Source organism: Littorina saxatilis, linkage group LG8 (assembly GCF_037325665.1).
Source record: "Littorina saxatilis isolate snail1 linkage group LG8, US_GU_Lsax_2.0, whole genome shotgun sequence".
NCBI lineage: Eukaryota > Metazoa > Mollusca > Gastropoda > Littorinimorpha > Littorinidae > Littorina > Littorina saxatilis.
The window spans coordinates 41,904,884-41,921,663 of record NC_090252.1 but is presented as its reverse complement, the minus strand read 5'-3'; the positions used below and the strand labels follow the sequence as shown (position 1 = coordinate 41,921,663).

General features: G+C 42.3%; 2 protein-coding genes and 1 long non-coding RNA gene across 4 annotated transcripts in view; 1 reads left to right on the top strand and 2 right to left on the bottom strand.

Annotated features, from left to right (window-relative positions):
* The window catches only part of LOC138973593 (uncharacterized), a 409,985-nt gene that overhangs the window by 44,824 nt on the left and 348,381 nt on the right, over nucleotides 1-16,780 (top strand). The gene's annotated exons all lie outside the window — the stretch shown is intronic.
* Nucleotides 6,692-15,529, bottom strand: LOC138973571 (uncharacterized). 2 transcript variants are annotated; one of them, XR_011458066.1, is made up of 5 exons: nucleotides 15,057-15,529; nucleotides 9,392-9,487; nucleotides 8,812-8,906; nucleotides 7,060-7,122; nucleotides 6,692-6,719 (listed from the first exon to the last, which is right to left on the bottom strand). It is a non-coding gene; the product is annotated as an uncharacterized lncRNA (long non-coding RNA). The 2 variants fall into 2 exon arrangements; XR_011458065.1 differs by lacking the exon at nucleotides 15,057-15,529 and having other exon boundaries at nucleotides 9,392-9,571.
* On the bottom strand, nucleotides 10,253-14,391 carry LOC138974362 (uncharacterized). Its single transcript, XM_070347080.1, has 3 exons — nucleotides 14,342-14,391; nucleotides 13,439-13,565; nucleotides 10,253-13,144 (listed from the first exon to the last, which is right to left on the bottom strand). The coding sequence occupies exons 1-3, from the start codon at nucleotides 14,389-14,391 to the stop codon at nucleotides 10,253-10,255; spliced, it is 3,069 nt and encodes a 1,022-aa protein (XP_070203181.1).

Here is a 16,780-nt window from a genome sequence, read left to right as displayed (position 1 = left end):
TGTCGCGACTCGTGAACCAAGACACTGAACGTGTTTGTGGTCGAAACGTTGCGGAAGAATAATCAATATGTGTACTTCGCTGCAAAGAAGGCCGTACCGAGGGCAATGACAGCACATGAAATTAAAGAGGCATCAGCTGTAGATGAAGAGTTAATAATAATACTAATAATAAATAACCTTTCTATAGCGCGAGTCCCATCAATTGGCACCAGGCGCTTTACAAATTCATTCTAAAATAAACTAGCACAAATCAACAAGCGTACAAAGCATACATTTAACTGAGACATAACACCAAGAACCCAAACACTAAGCAAAAACTTAGCGTACAATGTTAAAAGTACACACACACGCACACACACACGCACACACACACACACACACGCACGCACGCGCACACACAAAGATACCATTGACAAATAGACCATAAAGCACATACAGGGTAGAGAGTTCCAAAACAGAATAGAGTTGTGGAGAGTCTATTCAGGCTAAGCAAAGGCTTTACGAAACAGGTATGTTTTGAGTTGTGTTTTGAAGGAGGAAAGGCTGCTGGAGTCACGGATAGAACTTGGAAGCGAGTTCCAGACGGTCGGAATCTGGTACCTAAAGGCTGTTCTTAACCAGACGAACCATTGGTTCGCCGAACTAAGGTTCGCGAACCATGGTTTGTGTCTTAACTGGGTGAACTTGTTCGGCAAACTCAAGGACTAGTTCGTCCAGTTAAGACACGAAACCTGGATCGCCGACAAACGAGGGGAGCTCACTCCGAGTCGACAATAAAAGCAAGTAAGTTATTCCCCTTCCAAAAATGGCTGCCTCCAAGACGAAATCACCGATTGAGTGGTAACTCCGTGCTGGTTGTCGATTTGGGTCTCTCCTTCCGACTTGATCATGGTGCACGAAGCCTGGTAATCTTGAACTTTAGTGTGTTAAATTCATAGCTCAGAATCGAGTGGCATACTTTACTTATTTTAGATCCAAGTACCTGTAATCAAGCCCAAGAACATTTATCATGAAATTAATTGACGGATTAAGCTCCAAACCTAAGCATAATTAATTAATTTGGTTGTTTGATCGGCGAAAATGGCGTAGGTTGTCAACCAAGGGACTTCAATTACACGACAAAGTTGCCTCCCCTGTCCGCTGACACGGATAATTCCTTCTTTGACGCATGTAAACAAAATGCATTCGTACCAGAGTACGCTATGATTCGTAGATCTACAGTTCATTCCGTGACTTTAAAGGGATCTAAAAGACTTGTTATGATTACAAGTGCAGGTTCTCCAAATTTGGAGGCTTGAATGCCTCTGAATTATGAGCTATGAATTTAACACATTAAAGTTCAAGATTACCCGAAGCCTTCCATGTCATTTACCCTCCTGGGTTAAAGGTTATAAATTGATTCGAGAAAATAACATGACTGGTATGGACTGATCATTGTGTCTACCGTGGAGCCATCGGGGTTCTATGGGAAATGCTACACACAAAAACTTGCCTGTGAAAAGGGAAAGACGGTGACCAAAAATAAATGATGATAGCGATATTTCTAATTGTGGATCAGCAGAGTCGAGAAGCATACATGATGTTTACCAAAGTGTGTGTGCGTGTCTGTCTGTCCACGTGTGTGTTTGAGCTCTTTTCGGTACAGAATATGAGTTTGGGGATTGAGTGAAGAGGGAGACCTAAAAAAAAAACTACTCGGTATTTTGGTTCTTTTTATCACAATTCAGTCTGTTTTAATTTTCAAGTTATATCAGAAATTTTCTATTTGCACTGATACACTGGAATCCCTTGTGGATGTATTGCTTTAAGGGTCTACAAATAGTACTACTGAACCAAAATCATCCTGTTTCTTTACGTTTTGAGCAATTCAATTGTCTTGTTTTTTTGTTTTTAAAAAATTTGATTCCTCTTCATTCTTCTCAAAAAAAAGCTTTCATTGCGATAAACAAAACATTACTGGATAGACATTTTCTTGGAGAACGTCTGTATTAGCAAGCATTTAAAGTAGGAGGACGATATGGAACGTACGATAAAAGGATGTGCTTTAGCTTTCTGTCTCATCATTTATAAATGTTGCCCTTCAATCACACACACACACACACACACTTTTGATCCAGCTCCAACAATATTTCATAAGGCTTTATTCAGGGTTGTCTCTTGTTTTTAAACATCCGATTTCTAAGCACACGTCTGTGCTGAGAATATGAACATGAACCGATATGAACATCAATGTCAGCCGCCTTTTTATTATGAAATAATGTTCATTTGTGTTCCAAACACTTCCGAAGAATACTTGTTGGTGTGTCTTCAGTCGCCCTGACATCATCACAACTCGACCCTGTCCTGCAAAAATACAAATATATACAGGGTGACACCCAAACATTCAACCCAAACAAATGCTTATTTCTTTAACATCTGTTGACCGAATTAGTTATCTTTCTTTTTTTCTTTCTTTTTTTTTTGGGTCCCTGTCCTGTCCTGTCTTGTCTTGTCATGCCTTGTCTTGTCATCCCTCTATTGGCCTACTGGCAACCTTTTCCTAACTTGTCTTGTCTTGCCATGTCTTGTCTTGTATTGTATATACATTTAGCATACATTTGGGTAAAGGTTTGCGAACAGGTAAGGGGTGTAAGAGAGAGACAGAGACAGAGAGAGAGAGATGGTGGTGGTCTATGTTACATTACACAGGTCAACACAGTTGCAAGTTCATAGGTTAAAGGCTGCCCTTTTCGTAGCGTTCATTAATTAATTCCTATTGTTTACATGTGCCAATAATGTTATAAAACTGTACCTAAGGGGATATAATAACGATTGGCTGTAGCTTTCAAAAACAGAAACAAGAAGGGCAAAGCCCATACGACTCACATGCTTGACCTCGACCTTTAGGGTAACTAAACCTAGCAATGACATCATACACTAAGAACTGCTTTACACATTTTTCCTACCAAAATACATGTGACCTTGACCCAAGGTCAAGGTCATCCAAGGTCATGCAACACAAAGCTGTTAATTCAAGACATAGGAAGTACAATGGTGCTTATTGGCTCTTTCTACCATGAGATATGGTCACTTTTAGTGGTTCACTACCTTATTTTGGTCACATTTCATAAGGGTCAAAGTGACCTTGACCTTGATCATATGTGACCAAATGTGTCTCATGATCAAAGCATAACATGTGCCCCACATAATTTTTAAGTTTGAAACAGTTATCTTCCATAGTTCAGGGTCAAGGTCACTTCAAAATATGTATACAATCCAACTTTGAAGAGCTCCTGTGACCTTGACCTTGAAGCAAGGTAAACCAAACTGGTATCAAAAGATGGGGCTTACTTTGCCCTATATATCATATATAGGTGAGGTATTGAATCTCAAAAACTTCAGAGAAAATGGGAAAAATGTGAAAAATAGCTGTTTTTTAGGCAACATTTATGGCCCCTGCGACCTTGACCTTGAAGCAAGGTCAAGATGCTATGTATGTTTTTTGGGGCCTTGTCATCATACACCATCTTGCCAAATTTGGTACTGATAGACTGAATAGTGTCCAAGAAATATCCAACGTTAAAGTTTTCCGGACGGACGGACGACTCGGGTGAGTACATAGACTCACTTTTGCTTCGCATGTGAGTCAAAAATTATTTCAGTATTGCAAAGTGGTGTTGATAGTGTCGAATGTAAACAAAACAGTCTCAAAGTGAAAGTGGATGTTTTCCGGAAATTGCGAAGTTAACAAGAATACAGAAAAGCGCGCTTTCCTGCTTAGCACAATCCGCTACCGCGCTAATCTGGCGTGTCAATATCACTACGTTTTGCACGTGGAAGGTGAGCGATTTCCTTCACGCGGGGATTGACGAAGCTGTACTGTCTGTGTTGACGGTCTAAAAATAGCCCAAGCCCTGGAGAACTGTTTCTAAAGATAGCAATAAACTTTATTAAGAATTGATTATTTCTTGTAATTGGTAAGGACTTCAAACCTAAAACTTTGCAGGAAGCTTAATTTATACATCCCCGCAACGATGGGAAAAGCCCTGGAAGTAAGTAAACTAATTAAATAGGACTTTGTCAGCCTTTAAATGGGGGGTTATTGTGTTTGGTGAGGAAATAATTTTCTGATGTATTTTTAATTCATTATTGGTGTTTTATGCAAAACGTACGGTTAATATTGAAAGTTTAAAAAAGGTACTGCCCTCACATTAATACGAAGGCGGGATCACAGCTGGATAAGACAAGGTACGGCAATTTCGACCCGGAGGTCTCTTTCAGGGCGCACAGAGGATGAGACAACACAGGAGAAAAAAAGAAAAACCCACAGATAATAGCACACGGAAGGAACGATTACAGCAGTTATAATTAAATTACTTTGTGGGTCAGGGTTTTTTAGGAGTACAGGGGAAACCCCTTTTAAGACCTTAAAAAATGTGAGAAAATCAAGTCTTAAAATGGAAGGGGTCTAAAAATGGGGGTAATTTACAGGTTATGAACAGAACATCTTCTTCTTCTTCAGCGTTCCAGAAATTCTGGTGACGTGTGAGCTCGTTTGCCCATTTGGGTTCCCCACACTATACTCTGAGAGCATAGTCAGCTTCACTCCGCTTTCGTTGAGTAGGCATGCTGGGTATTTTCGTGTTTCCATAACCCACCGAACTCCGACATGGTTTACAGGATCTTTTCCGTGCGCACTTGGTCTTGTGCTTGCGTGTACACACGAAGGGGATTAAGTCACTAAGCAGGTCTGCACATAAGTTGACCTGGGAGATCGGAAAAATCTCCACTCTTAACCCACCAGGCGGCAGCGACCGGGATTCGAACTCACGACCTCCCGATTAGGAGGCTGACGTCTTACCACTGCGCGCCACTTCACCCGTCACAGAACATCTAAAGGAGCAAGATCTTAAAAAGGAGGAAGTCTGAAATGAATGGGTCTGAAAGGGGGGTTCCACTGTGGAAAAGTACCTGTCAGTTTACCTGTATGTATTAGGACCGGGTGGCCGAGTGGTAACGCACTTGCGCTCGGAAGCGAGAGGTTGCGAGTTTGACCCTGGGTCAGGGCGTTAGCAATTTTCAAGTGCTAGTCTTTCGGATGAGACGAAAAACCGAGGTCCCTTCCGTGTACACTACATTGGGGTGTGCACGTTAAAGATCCCACGATTGACAAAAGGGTCTTTCCTGGCAAAATTGTATAGGCATAGATAAAAATGTCCACCAAAATACCCGTGTGACTTGGAATAATAGGCCGTGAAAAGTAGGATATGCGCCGAAATGGCTGCGATCTGCTGGCCGATGTGAATGCGTGATGTATTGTGTAAAAAAATTCCATCTCACACGGCATAAATAAATCCCTGCGCCTTGAATATGTGCGCGATATAAATTGCATAAAAATTTAAAAAATTAAAAAAATAAAAATCCCTGCGCTTAGAACTGTACCCACGGAATACGCGCAATATAAGCCTCATATTGATTGATTGAATAAGACCACCCCTGACATGCGGCACATACCAACTATCTACAAGTGCTTTGTGTGAACAGTAAAAAAAATTGTTTTCCTTTTTGCGAATTCATTTCATTAAACACAACAACAACAAAATTCATCAAATTCCAGCTGAGCAGAACGGCTTTCACAATTATCACTGGGCCTTTAAAGGCATGTTCCTCACCATATTACCCAGCATATCAGACACCACATGTTTGACTAGGTTTTTACATGGGAACAACAAGACTATACAGGATGGTAAAAAAACCTCCCTATTTTCTTTTTAATCACATTTTTGACTGCGAAAAAAAAGAGATCAAAAAGGAAATATGGCGCTTTTTTTTAGACACCCCTTTTTACGTCCAGCTTCTTTTGGTGGAGATTCAAGTTACAGACACATGTGAAATTCATTAAGCAAAAAGGTTCTCACTATGCACTGCCACAGAACACAACCAGGTTATTAATGTGCGGTACAGTGTATAATTATGTTTAAGTAAAAGGATGCCCTTCTTTTGTTTAATTGGAGCATCTATGATGTCTGACATTTTGGTTCTAACGGTAAGGAACGTATGTTTAGGCTCTAATAAGGACAGTTTGTCTTGTCAAAAGCCTCATGCATATTCCTTCCTCCCCATGCAAGACTTTCTTTTATTTGAATATATATCTGCCTTTATAGTACAAAAATCAAATAAAAAGGTCGCACTCTGCGCATAGCGACAAAAATCGCAATTTTACCAAGAAAACCTCACACTCTTTATGTGGAGAAAGACCCTGACTGTTGCAGTATGTTATGCATTTGAAAACATCTGAAATTGTGTACTTGAATTCTACAGTTTGATCAGTTCTGTGTGTTTAAAAAGTTACCTTGATCATTCTGACATGCTCTTGCTCAAATCACATCCCAGACAATATTGTAGACTCCATTGATAGACGCTGTGCAGGGGCGGACGAGGGGGGGGGGGGGGCACAGGGGGCACGTGCCCCCCCCCCCCTGAAAAAAAAAAAAAAAAAAGAAGAAAAAAAAAAAGATTTTTATATGCTGATTCTATGACCATTTCTAAGTTCAAATGGCACCAGATAGCACCATTTTGCTTCTTTGGGCAAAAACATTTTTCCGGGGGGGCATGCCCCCGGACCCCCCTAGCAAATTCGGGCGCTTCGCGCCCATCACATTCACTTTTAATTCAAAGTGCCCCCCCCCCTTCCAAAGCAACTGATCCGCCCCTGCTGTGGTGCATGGGAGAACTGCATTCTGAGGAAACGAAAAAAATATACACTGAGGAAGAACAGTCACAACAACATTTGCAGCAGCAACAGGCTATATAATTTTATTCAAAGAACACTTAAATAAGGTAAAATGAAAATCAGTGTTGTGTCAGTAAATTTGATTTGGGGGAGATGGAAGGATTGGGGTGGGGGTTTAGAGGCGGGGATAGAAGGATAGCTGGGAACCGGGGAAGGTGGGGTGGCTAACACAGTTTGATCATGTAATGACTGGTACAATGTTTAATATATCTAAAAAGGCAGCAACTCTGTAATGCATTATGTGAACCAACTTCTCCATAAACTAAATAAAGATCAGTAAAAGTTACCTCTTTCATTCTGGAATCTTTTTGGTCCCATCACAGCTCAGACGCAGACTCAATGGACAGATACTGTAATGATGAAAATAACACCAGCAATTTAAGGGAGAACAAGAATTATGCAGAGAGGAAAAACAGTAATGAGTAAGAACAACAGCAGCAGCAGCAGCAGCAGACTCAATACTCTTACTCTACATAACACTCTCACTGAATGACTGATTCAGTAACTAAATCCCAGTGAAGTGCAAGTGATCAAAATTACTTATGTAAAAACAGAGAAATAGAGAGATAGAGAGAGAGAGACAGAGAGAGACAGAGAGAGAGAGACAGACAGACACAGACAGACAGACAGACAGGCAGAGACAATGCGAATGTGTGTGTGTGTGTGTGTGTGTGTGTGTGTACATGGGAAATGCAGTGCCATTGAAAACAAACACTTGCTTCATTTAAATATCAACAGTTATACAACATAAGAGGCACTAGAAAAGTTGTACATGAAAATAAATGTTGCTCTTGCTGATGGAAAAAGAGCAGGGGGAGAGGGTCGATGTTGCTTGCACTTGCAGATAATTATGCACTAACATCCAGCTGTTTTTCTGGGTGTACTGTAACCCTGTAATGTTTAACACTTTCGCGACGGGACACTGATAAATCAGTACCAGCGCTGACACGCCCATGGACGGGAAGCGCATTTTTCAGTACCAGCCATAGAGGGTACACGACTCGTGATTGCTTCCCGGTTTTTGAAGCTTGCAAATAAATTGAGTTGTTTCCCTTGATACACTTGACGTCCCCTTCTGCCATTTGCAAATCCGCCTGATTTGTGTGCGTTTTTGAGGGAAAAAAAATGAATCAAAGGCGAGCCTTGTCTCGGGAGGAGATTCTCCGGATGTTGGACCTAGAGGATCCCGTAGAGCATGATTCGGACGTATCGTTTTCGCCTCACGAAAGCGATACAAGCAGTGAAAGTGAGGAAGAAACAGTCCCGTTGTTGCTAGTACGAGTCGGCAAACTACACGTGGTTGGCGGTGATACTGCTAGACGAACATGTATCTCGGAATCGTGCAGGAGCTATGGGGGCGTGGCAGCACTGATAACAATGGATGGCTGGAGCCTTCAAATCCTTTTGGAATTGTTCATAGGTGTACAGTTGGTACTTTGTTGTGAAAATGTGACTTATATTCAATATGGATTACCTAGACATCATTTGGTGAGTGTTAGATCTACAGTTTTGTTTCATTTGAGTCAGGATGCTGTGAGTGAATGCGTGATTTGCTTGTTTTTTTCTTTGTACTGTCTCCTTATTCCTGTGTACAATGTTAACAATATTTCAGCTAATTCATAGGTTTTACACCTTGTTTGGTTATAACATTATTTATAATACTTTCTGTTAAAAAATAACTTTTAAAAAAAGCAGTAGAAAATAAAACACACACAAAAAAACGTTAAAAAACACAAATTATCCCCCTTTCACCCCCCTTTGCTAAAACAAATCGCGTGACAAACTTATAAATAGCACGACTGAACTGGGCATCCATTTTTGAATTAGTACACAAAATTTGGTGGTGATTGGACTTAATTCAAGCTTGCTAGACAGATTTCTTTACAGTTACTGATTTTTGGGAAGTTTCTTGGTGGCAAGCTTGGGCAGGCAGGACGTAAACGCCGTGGCAGTGCTAGTCACAATGGTGTTAAGCAGAAATGTTTGTGGATCACGTTATGCTTCTGCTTTTAGATCAGTTTGAGTATTTGCAATATTACCTGGATCATTGCGGCATCCTCTTGATCACATCACATTTGAGACTTTGACCTATATAGACTCCATGGGCAGACGCTGAAGTTATTACAAGGGCATTCTGAAAATTGACAATACAAATGCAGAGATGTAGAACTTTACATTACACTTACAGAAGCAACAACCAGAGAGCTGATTTATACAGGTAGAGAGAGAGAGAGAAAGAGAAGAAGAAGTAAAAGAAAAAAGAGAGCATAGAAAGAGAGAGGGGGTGGGGGATGGGGCAAAGGGAGTGTGTAATGTGACGTGAGGAAGGGGAAGAGCAATGGAAAATGAAACTCTCAGTACTTTTAATTTATATTAACAGTTATGGAACTATTTGAGCACTCCCCATAACCACAAACAAGGTACAGACGGCAACATATGTTGCACGGAAGGGTGGGGGTAGTTGGACTGGAGAGTGTTGTTTCAACTTGTTATGGGTTTAGGGTGGAGCTGGGGCGGAGTGTGTATGTAACTTGATAATAATAAGCATGATCAGTTAGTGCTAACAACTCTCTTGATCTTCACAGACATAAATTGCACAATGATTTCACCACCATGTACCTTTATTTTTGCCCTTGAGTTAGGTGGAAGACAATGTTGAGTGGTGAACGCAAGTTGTATTGATCACTGGGTCATCCTGCGGTCCGGGCCATTGATCTGCACATTGCACCAGCACAAACAAACACAATGTTATGATCTCAATCAGCCTGCATGGTCAATCATGAATCTAAGAACACAAACACTGTCCCGATCTAAGGCAAAAAAAAAAAAATTGTCTGTTTCTGGTAACATGGCTAAAAAAAATAGGGTCGGTAGGTCGGGATTTTTTTTATTTTTTATTTATTTTTTTATTTTTTAACCCCAAATGTAGACCAATAAAACTAACTTTAAAAATCGCGCAAAGAGACTGGATTCACTATACATAGAGACAAGACACTCAACACATTTACAAATCTGTGACAAAGACTGAAAGAGTATGACATGTTTTTCTTTGTTTACCTGGTCTGATATTTCCATGATGAAACAGAAAAGAAGACTTGAGACATCTTACATCTTGAGCTTGGACAAATGGGAATTTTAGTAGAAGGCTGGGGCCTCAGTAGCACAGTTGGGAGTGCATTGAACTTGTGATCCTTGGTTCGTGGGTTCAAATTTGGGAAAGGGACCAAGTCCTAATTACTGGTATGCTCAAGAGTTAGTAACGAGCCATTGATACCACCAACGTGAACCCAGTGTAAAACAGGCATTTGTCTCTAGCTCTGCCTATTTCCAAATAAAATGCAATAGTCAAAAAACAGTAGCAATGTACTTTTTAACAGTCCAATGTTTATAATCGTTGTTTTTAGTGTTTCACACAAGCAAAGTAGAGTGTATATATCTAAAAAATCTCTCACAGCTTGGGGAATATGACAAGACAAGAGATCATTTCCCAAAAGGTCGCTGTACAACTGGTTCCTTGCCTACTCGTGCACAAGCATCACAGTTGGGTAGCACAGTTTTGTATCTCTTCTTCAGCTCAGCATCGACATATGCTTCTTCATGACCACAATGAGCACAGAGATCTTTCCTACCAAGCTCTGCAGCATAGTAGGCCAGTTCAACAGGGTGAGCACATGAAAGTGCAAGTTTCACTTCCAGGCCTTTCAGAAGGCTGGGAGATTGGTCAGGGGGGAACAAGTGTGCACCACAAGTGTAGTCCGTCTCACTGACTGACATTACAAGCTGGACCTCTTGTCGTTGGCTCAGCTTTTTGGTGCTGAACACAACACGTGGTTTGCGGCATTCAACACAGGTCACTGTGGCCCGTGCATTCTGTGCTGACTGGGAAACATGGTTCACTGCAACACAATGTGCGTCTATTGAAGGCTGGGAACTAGACATTGTGGCTGCTGATGTTGAAGTAGATACTGTGGTTGCTGACTGAGAAGACGTTGTGGCTGCTGTCTGGAAGAAAGACTGTATCGCTGCTGTCGCTGATTTCTTCGACGAAGGCACTTTGGCGGAAGGCTTTGTTTTCTGAAGAGAGGGTCTGTCTCTTTCTGTGGGAAGAGTCCCCTTCAACACTTGATAGGGATGAAAGTGTTCCCCCGACTCGTCCAGGACTGGTTCGGGCAGCCATGTGAGCTCATTTGCATCCACCTCTGCTGGACTGCAGCAAGACAAATCCTGACACTTTCTCACTTGGAATGTGTAATTCGTCTCGAGGCAGTGCTTTGATTTCCAAGTCGTGTATGCCTGGTTCTTCTGGGTGTGGACTTTTTGTAGTTTGTTGAGATCAAGGGTTGGAAACAATTCCCTAAGATGTCTCTTCAAGATGACAATGTCTTCATCAGTCACTGGGTCAGGGGTGGCGATTGGCTCGTCCTTCAGTTTCAAGCGGCTGAACCTGTTCCTGATGATAGTCTGCACAGGAGCAAGAGAGTCGAGCCATTTCTCTTTTATTTCTGGGTGTTTTTCCTGCAGTGACCGGACTTGCGCGACACTTGAACACCGCTTCAAAAGTGTTTCTGTCTTTTCATCCATTGCCTTTCTTTCAGTTGCACAGTTTTGCAGGCCAATGTTTAGGATAGACATCACTCGTTCCGCTGGGTTCATAAAGCTCTGACCTGGCGCACACCGAGCAGCAACAATCATGTCAAAGTTCAGCTCCCTGAACAAACAGATCGTCGCACATCGGACACTTTCCAGTGTGTTTCGCTGATCCGTACCGCCATCAGAGTATTTCAAGAGAATGTTTGGCGGCGAATCAGCCTCAAACATCTTCACCATCATTGCAGCATGTCGAAAAGGTGAAGATGCCTGAAAGGCAGAGTCATTCAAACAGGTCGTCACCTTGCCACAAACAAATGACTTCTCCACTGATGGCTGTTCCTGGTGGACACGAAGTATGACACTTGGTGTGATGGAGGCTTTACACATGTCATGGTCCAGAGCACCCAGCTCCAATGCTACAGGTGCCAAGCTCTCCCGTCCTCTCACACCAGTGGACACAGCCTGACCAGGTTCCCCGACTTTTATTTTCGCTTTGTCGTCGGAACAAACCAGAACAGCCTTCTCCTTCAATTCTACAGCCTTGTGTTTCAGATATTTAAACAGGGCATTGCAGTAGTGGTCATCTGGATGGTCCGCCCTCAGCTGGCGCCTCTGTATTTTGCGTTGCACTGGTATTTTGGAGGTGAAGCTGAGTGCAGCACGAGTGTAAGGATTTGTTGGAGTGAACTGCAAACGAACAAGTGCCTTTGACGGGATTGGTGTGCCTGGAGGACAATCTTCCGCTACTTTGTCAACCAAATCTTGCAGTGACAGCCACTCCGACATATGTGCCTGTCCATGCCGTCTGTCATTGGCAGCCGTTTTGTCTTCAATGTGTGCCATCAATTTTCCAAAAAATAAGTCAAACTGTCCACTTGGGCGACCTTGATTAAAATGACGCATGTCAGAAACCAAGCCTGTTGCTCCACTACACATCATTCTCAGCCGTTGCATGACTTCAGGGTTTGTCGAGGCAGATCTGTCAAATGCCAGTTCTGTGTAAATAAATTCCAACACACTGGGCTGAATTTTGGCAATGTTTTTAACTTTTGCTTTGAATGCGGCTTTCATGGCTCTCGTGTGACACTGACGAAGGAGAGGCTTCATTTTCTCCATCATCCTTGCTCCCTGGGTGAGTGTCTCATTCTCACTTCTGTTTTCGAACACCTGCGACACACACACTGTTGTGATTTGTCCTCCACCTTGATTGAACTTTAAGATGTCTATCGGAACAGACAGCTGAATGTCCTCCCAAAATCTCAATCGCTGCATGGCAGAAGAGAAAGGTTCCTGTAAATGCACAGACTCGTCAAAGACGAAAGGGTTGTTTACTCCTGCTGTCAGGACAGCTTGTTCCAGGAGAATGTACTTCTTGTGTACATCAGTAGTGGGTTTTCTTGTTTGTACGGTTGAATGCTCATCCACAGTTCGAACGGGATGCTCCAGAGATGCGTTTCTCTTGGTCTTTTGAGACTGGTTTGTCAAATAATTTGCATATGCAGACAGGCACTGAGCTAACCGACAGATCTCCTGACCCATGGTCTCTAAGGCTTTTGTGGACTTCATGTACGGCTTGTTCAACAAAGTAAAGAGAAGCTCCGAGTGAGACTGAAGACCTATCTGTGAAAGCTGTCCTGCTTTCGTTTTCTTGCGCTTGTAGTCGTTGTAGCCACTGAACTCTTCAAACGCAGATGGAACACGGAGAACGTCGGAGAACTTCAAGGATGTGTCATTGATGGTGGTGTGGTGACTTGTGATGAACCACAGGGCATTCGTCAGAGCCTGCAAAATTCAACATTGAGTAAATATAAACTAAATCAAGATATGTGATCGCAAGTGATGACAAGGGAGGAGAGGGGGAAGTGGTAGAGAGAAAGAAAGAGAGGGGGTGGAGAGTTTGTTTATACTGCCAAGCCTTCCAGTACCAACGCAATAGTAAAACGCCCATAGTAAAATAATGCTCTCATGCAGTGATTTGTTTACTCCCAGTTCCACGCACAATCATTGGTCAGTATGCACAAAGAGAGAGAGAGAGAGAGAGAGAGAGAGAGAGAGAGAGAGAGAGAGAGAGCATACCTGTACAAAATATTTCCCTTCTGACTCGGCCTGTGACTTCTGGAAATCGACGCCTTTTGCTCGCATGAACTCCAGCAGACTGTTGTACAGCTCGTCGTTCCTCGTCAAACCAGACTTCACACCAGAGCTGTGAATAGAAAGACAAAAAACAAAAGTTCATAAATATTTTGTTTAATAACTGATTAAATTGCAGGTGATGGGAGACAGAGACAAAACCAGAAACAAGAGTACATTTGAGTAAAACCCTATCGTAAAGCTGGCTGTAATAAATCCATCTCTAGATCTGCCGCTTAAAGTAACAAGGTTCATACCACAAGACAACAACACTGAATCAAAATTAAATGCAAAAAGTGTGCATTTCTGTCTCAGAGACTGAGTCAAATTAATAAATTTTCATTCATCTGCTGAAGATCATTCATTCATTCACTGTCTGCTGGTCTCCCATCCATTGTTGATATGAATGTTGTACCCCAAATACCTTCATAAAAATGCAAAATTATTTCCAAACCATGGCATGTTCTTGCATCAAATGTCAGATCAAAATAACAATCCCCTTACCTGTTCGTTTTTCTTTGTGGAAGACATCTCTCACGCGATCCAGACATAAGAATGGCGAATGCATTAATTTGATTTTCTGGAGGTGCAGCAGTCGGCTCGCTTGTGTCCTCAGAGTCAGAATTTGGAATTGAAGCACAAATAAATCGGAGCCTTTTGATATCTAAAGATCCAACCAAGCCGCCGATCGTCAGTGACCAGTCAAGGTCGTATTCGTCAGCTTTCACCTGCACCGAATGTTTTTCCAAGTCAAACTCGGGTGTATGGATATCATGAAACACATCCCGGATCGTGAATGTTTCAGGATACGCACTAATAAGTTTAACTCCCGTTTTTTCGTGCACGCACTTCTCCAGCGTCAACGCCAGAACGTGTCGAACATCACCTTTAGATTCCATATTTCAACGCAGCGTGAATGCTTCGGTGTTTGGTGGTTTTACAGGAAGTACATAGAGTGATGTCCCTTACAACTGTGATGTAGGGTTATGCCCCTTCAATCGTCAGCGGACTTTCGTTTTCACACGTTTTTGTTGTTCATTTTCTCACCCTGTCCTTTTAATACCACACAAAAAACACAACATTTTTTGAGTTTGGAAAAAAAAAGTTTAGGGTCGGCGACGAAAATTAGGGTCGGTCGGGTGACCAGAAACAGACAATTTTTTTTTTTTGGCCTAATTGAAAACGAGATCATCATTACTTGGGAAATTCAATGAAAATCTAGCAGTCAACGAAGCAGATAGATCTGTCCTTGCGATTGTTGTTCCAAGCAGATAAATGTGTGAACTTCCTTATCTCAACGTTATCATTCAACATATTGATATTTTGCCTGATGGATGTTGTGCCGATGAGATAAACAAACAATCAAAATCAAAGTCATAAACTTTTGAAGAAAAAAATTAAACAAATTGAGCAGAAAGAATCTAGCTTACTGCTGTGCTGATTTCGACAAAATCAATGCGTTTACATGCCGAAGTCATTCCTGCTTTTATTCATATCATACTAGATGATCCTAATGCACAACAATACGAAAACGAGCTCAGCGAAATGAGTAACACTGCCTCACCTGCACTAACACAATGCTGCAGAAGCGAAGGTCGTCTACGACTGGAAATTTCGAAGTCGAACAGCGGCGTTTTTTCACTCTCAGCGGTTGTCTTGCTCGGAAAAGTTTAAAGCTTAACTTGAAATCGAACGGAAGTCACCATTCTACCTTTTCGTTCAAGCGTTGTTTTTATAAAATCTCAGAAAATGTAATTTTGACTTGGGTGATTTCGTCCGCCATTGAGATTCAGTTTTTCAATAATTTGTCTTCCTCCTTGGCAGAAGAGTCAAAGGTTCGGCCCGATCTTCAAGGTTCCCAAGACATGACTTGCAAACCCCGAACCTAGTTCGCCGAACCTCCCAAACCTAGTTCGAAAACTCAGGTTCGTCTGGTTAAGAACCAAGACAAGTTCGCCGAACCAGTCTTGAGGTTCGCCGAACCCCACGAACCTAGTTCGCGAACCAAAGGTTCGTCTGGTTAAGAACAGCCTTAAAGGTTCTTTCACCAAAGGTCTTGGTCCTGGTTTTGGGGATGCGAATGAGTTTTTCAGAGGAGGATCTGAGAGAACGGGATGGCTCGTAGATACTGAGGGAATGGGACAAATAGGGGGGAAGTGTTTTCTCAAAACAGCGGTACCCTAACAGAGCCAGCTTGTACTCGATTCTATACTTCATAGGAAGCCAGTGAAGGGTGGTAAGTAGGGGAGTGACATGGTCTTTCTTAGACTTCTGCAGAATGAGCCTTGCAGCACTGTTCTGGACTCTCTGTAAGCGATCAAGTTCTTCAGTGGGGAGGCCGGCAAGCAATGAGTTGCAGTAGTCAAGTCGACTCAGGATCAGAGAGGAGACAAGTTGAACAGTGGCTTGGAGTGTCAGGAATGATCTGACAGAGGAAATCTTGCGCAACTCAAAAAAGGCACATTTACAAACAAAACTAATGTGTTTTTGCATTGTCTGCAGTGAGAGAATGTATCAAATCAGGAAACTGGGAAAAATGCCCGAACGTAGCATACAAAGCACTGAAAGATGAGTTGACCAGCCTTGGGAAACTTGTTCTACGTGGCACACGCATTGTGATTCCGAAAGCACTGAAAGAACGCGTTGTTGAAATAGCACACGATGGACACCAAGGGGTGGTGAAAACAAAAGAAAGAATTCGAACCAAAGTGTGGTGGCCCGGTCTTGACAAAGATGTTGAAAAATGTGTACGTTCTTGTCACGAATGTCAAATTGTCGGAATGCCGTCAAAGCCGGAACCGATGGTTCGAACCACATTCCCAGATGGTCCATGGGAAGACTTGGCAGTTGACTTGCTTGGTCCGTTGCCAAGTGGAGAGTCGATTCTAGTAGTAGTAGACTACTATAGCCGGTATTTCAAGACCGCAGTCCTGAGAAATACAAAAGCAGAAAAAATTGTGGAGTGTCTGGAAACAATGTTCACAACACATGGGCTACCATTTTCCCTGAAATCGGACAATGGTCCCCAGTTCATTTCCGCCGAATTCAAAGAATTCATGACTACACACGGAATTATGCACAGACACACAACGACATTGTGGCCACAGGCCAATGGTGAGGTAGAACGTCAAAACCGAACATTGATGAAAGCGATCAAAATAGCACACTCCGAAGGCAAAGACTGGAAAAAAGAACTGAACACATTTCTGTTGTCATACAGAACCACACCACATCAGACTACTGGAGTTAGTCCAGCAGAACTGCTTTTCAAGCGAAAACTTCGGACAA

Coding starts and splice junctions, on each gene's coding strand:
- LOC138974362 (XM_070347080.1), bottom strand. CDS start 14,391: ATGGAATCTAAAGGTGATGTTCGACACGTTCTGGCGTTGACGCTGGAG. Junction 13,566..14,341: donor CTGGCGTTGACGCTGGAGAA/GTGCGTGCACGA, acceptor TTCTATTCACAG/CTCTGGTGTGAAGTCTGGTT. Junction 13,145..13,438: donor AAGGGAAATATTTTGTACAG/GTATGCTCTCTC, acceptor TGAATTTTGCAG/GCTCTGACGAATGCCCTGTG.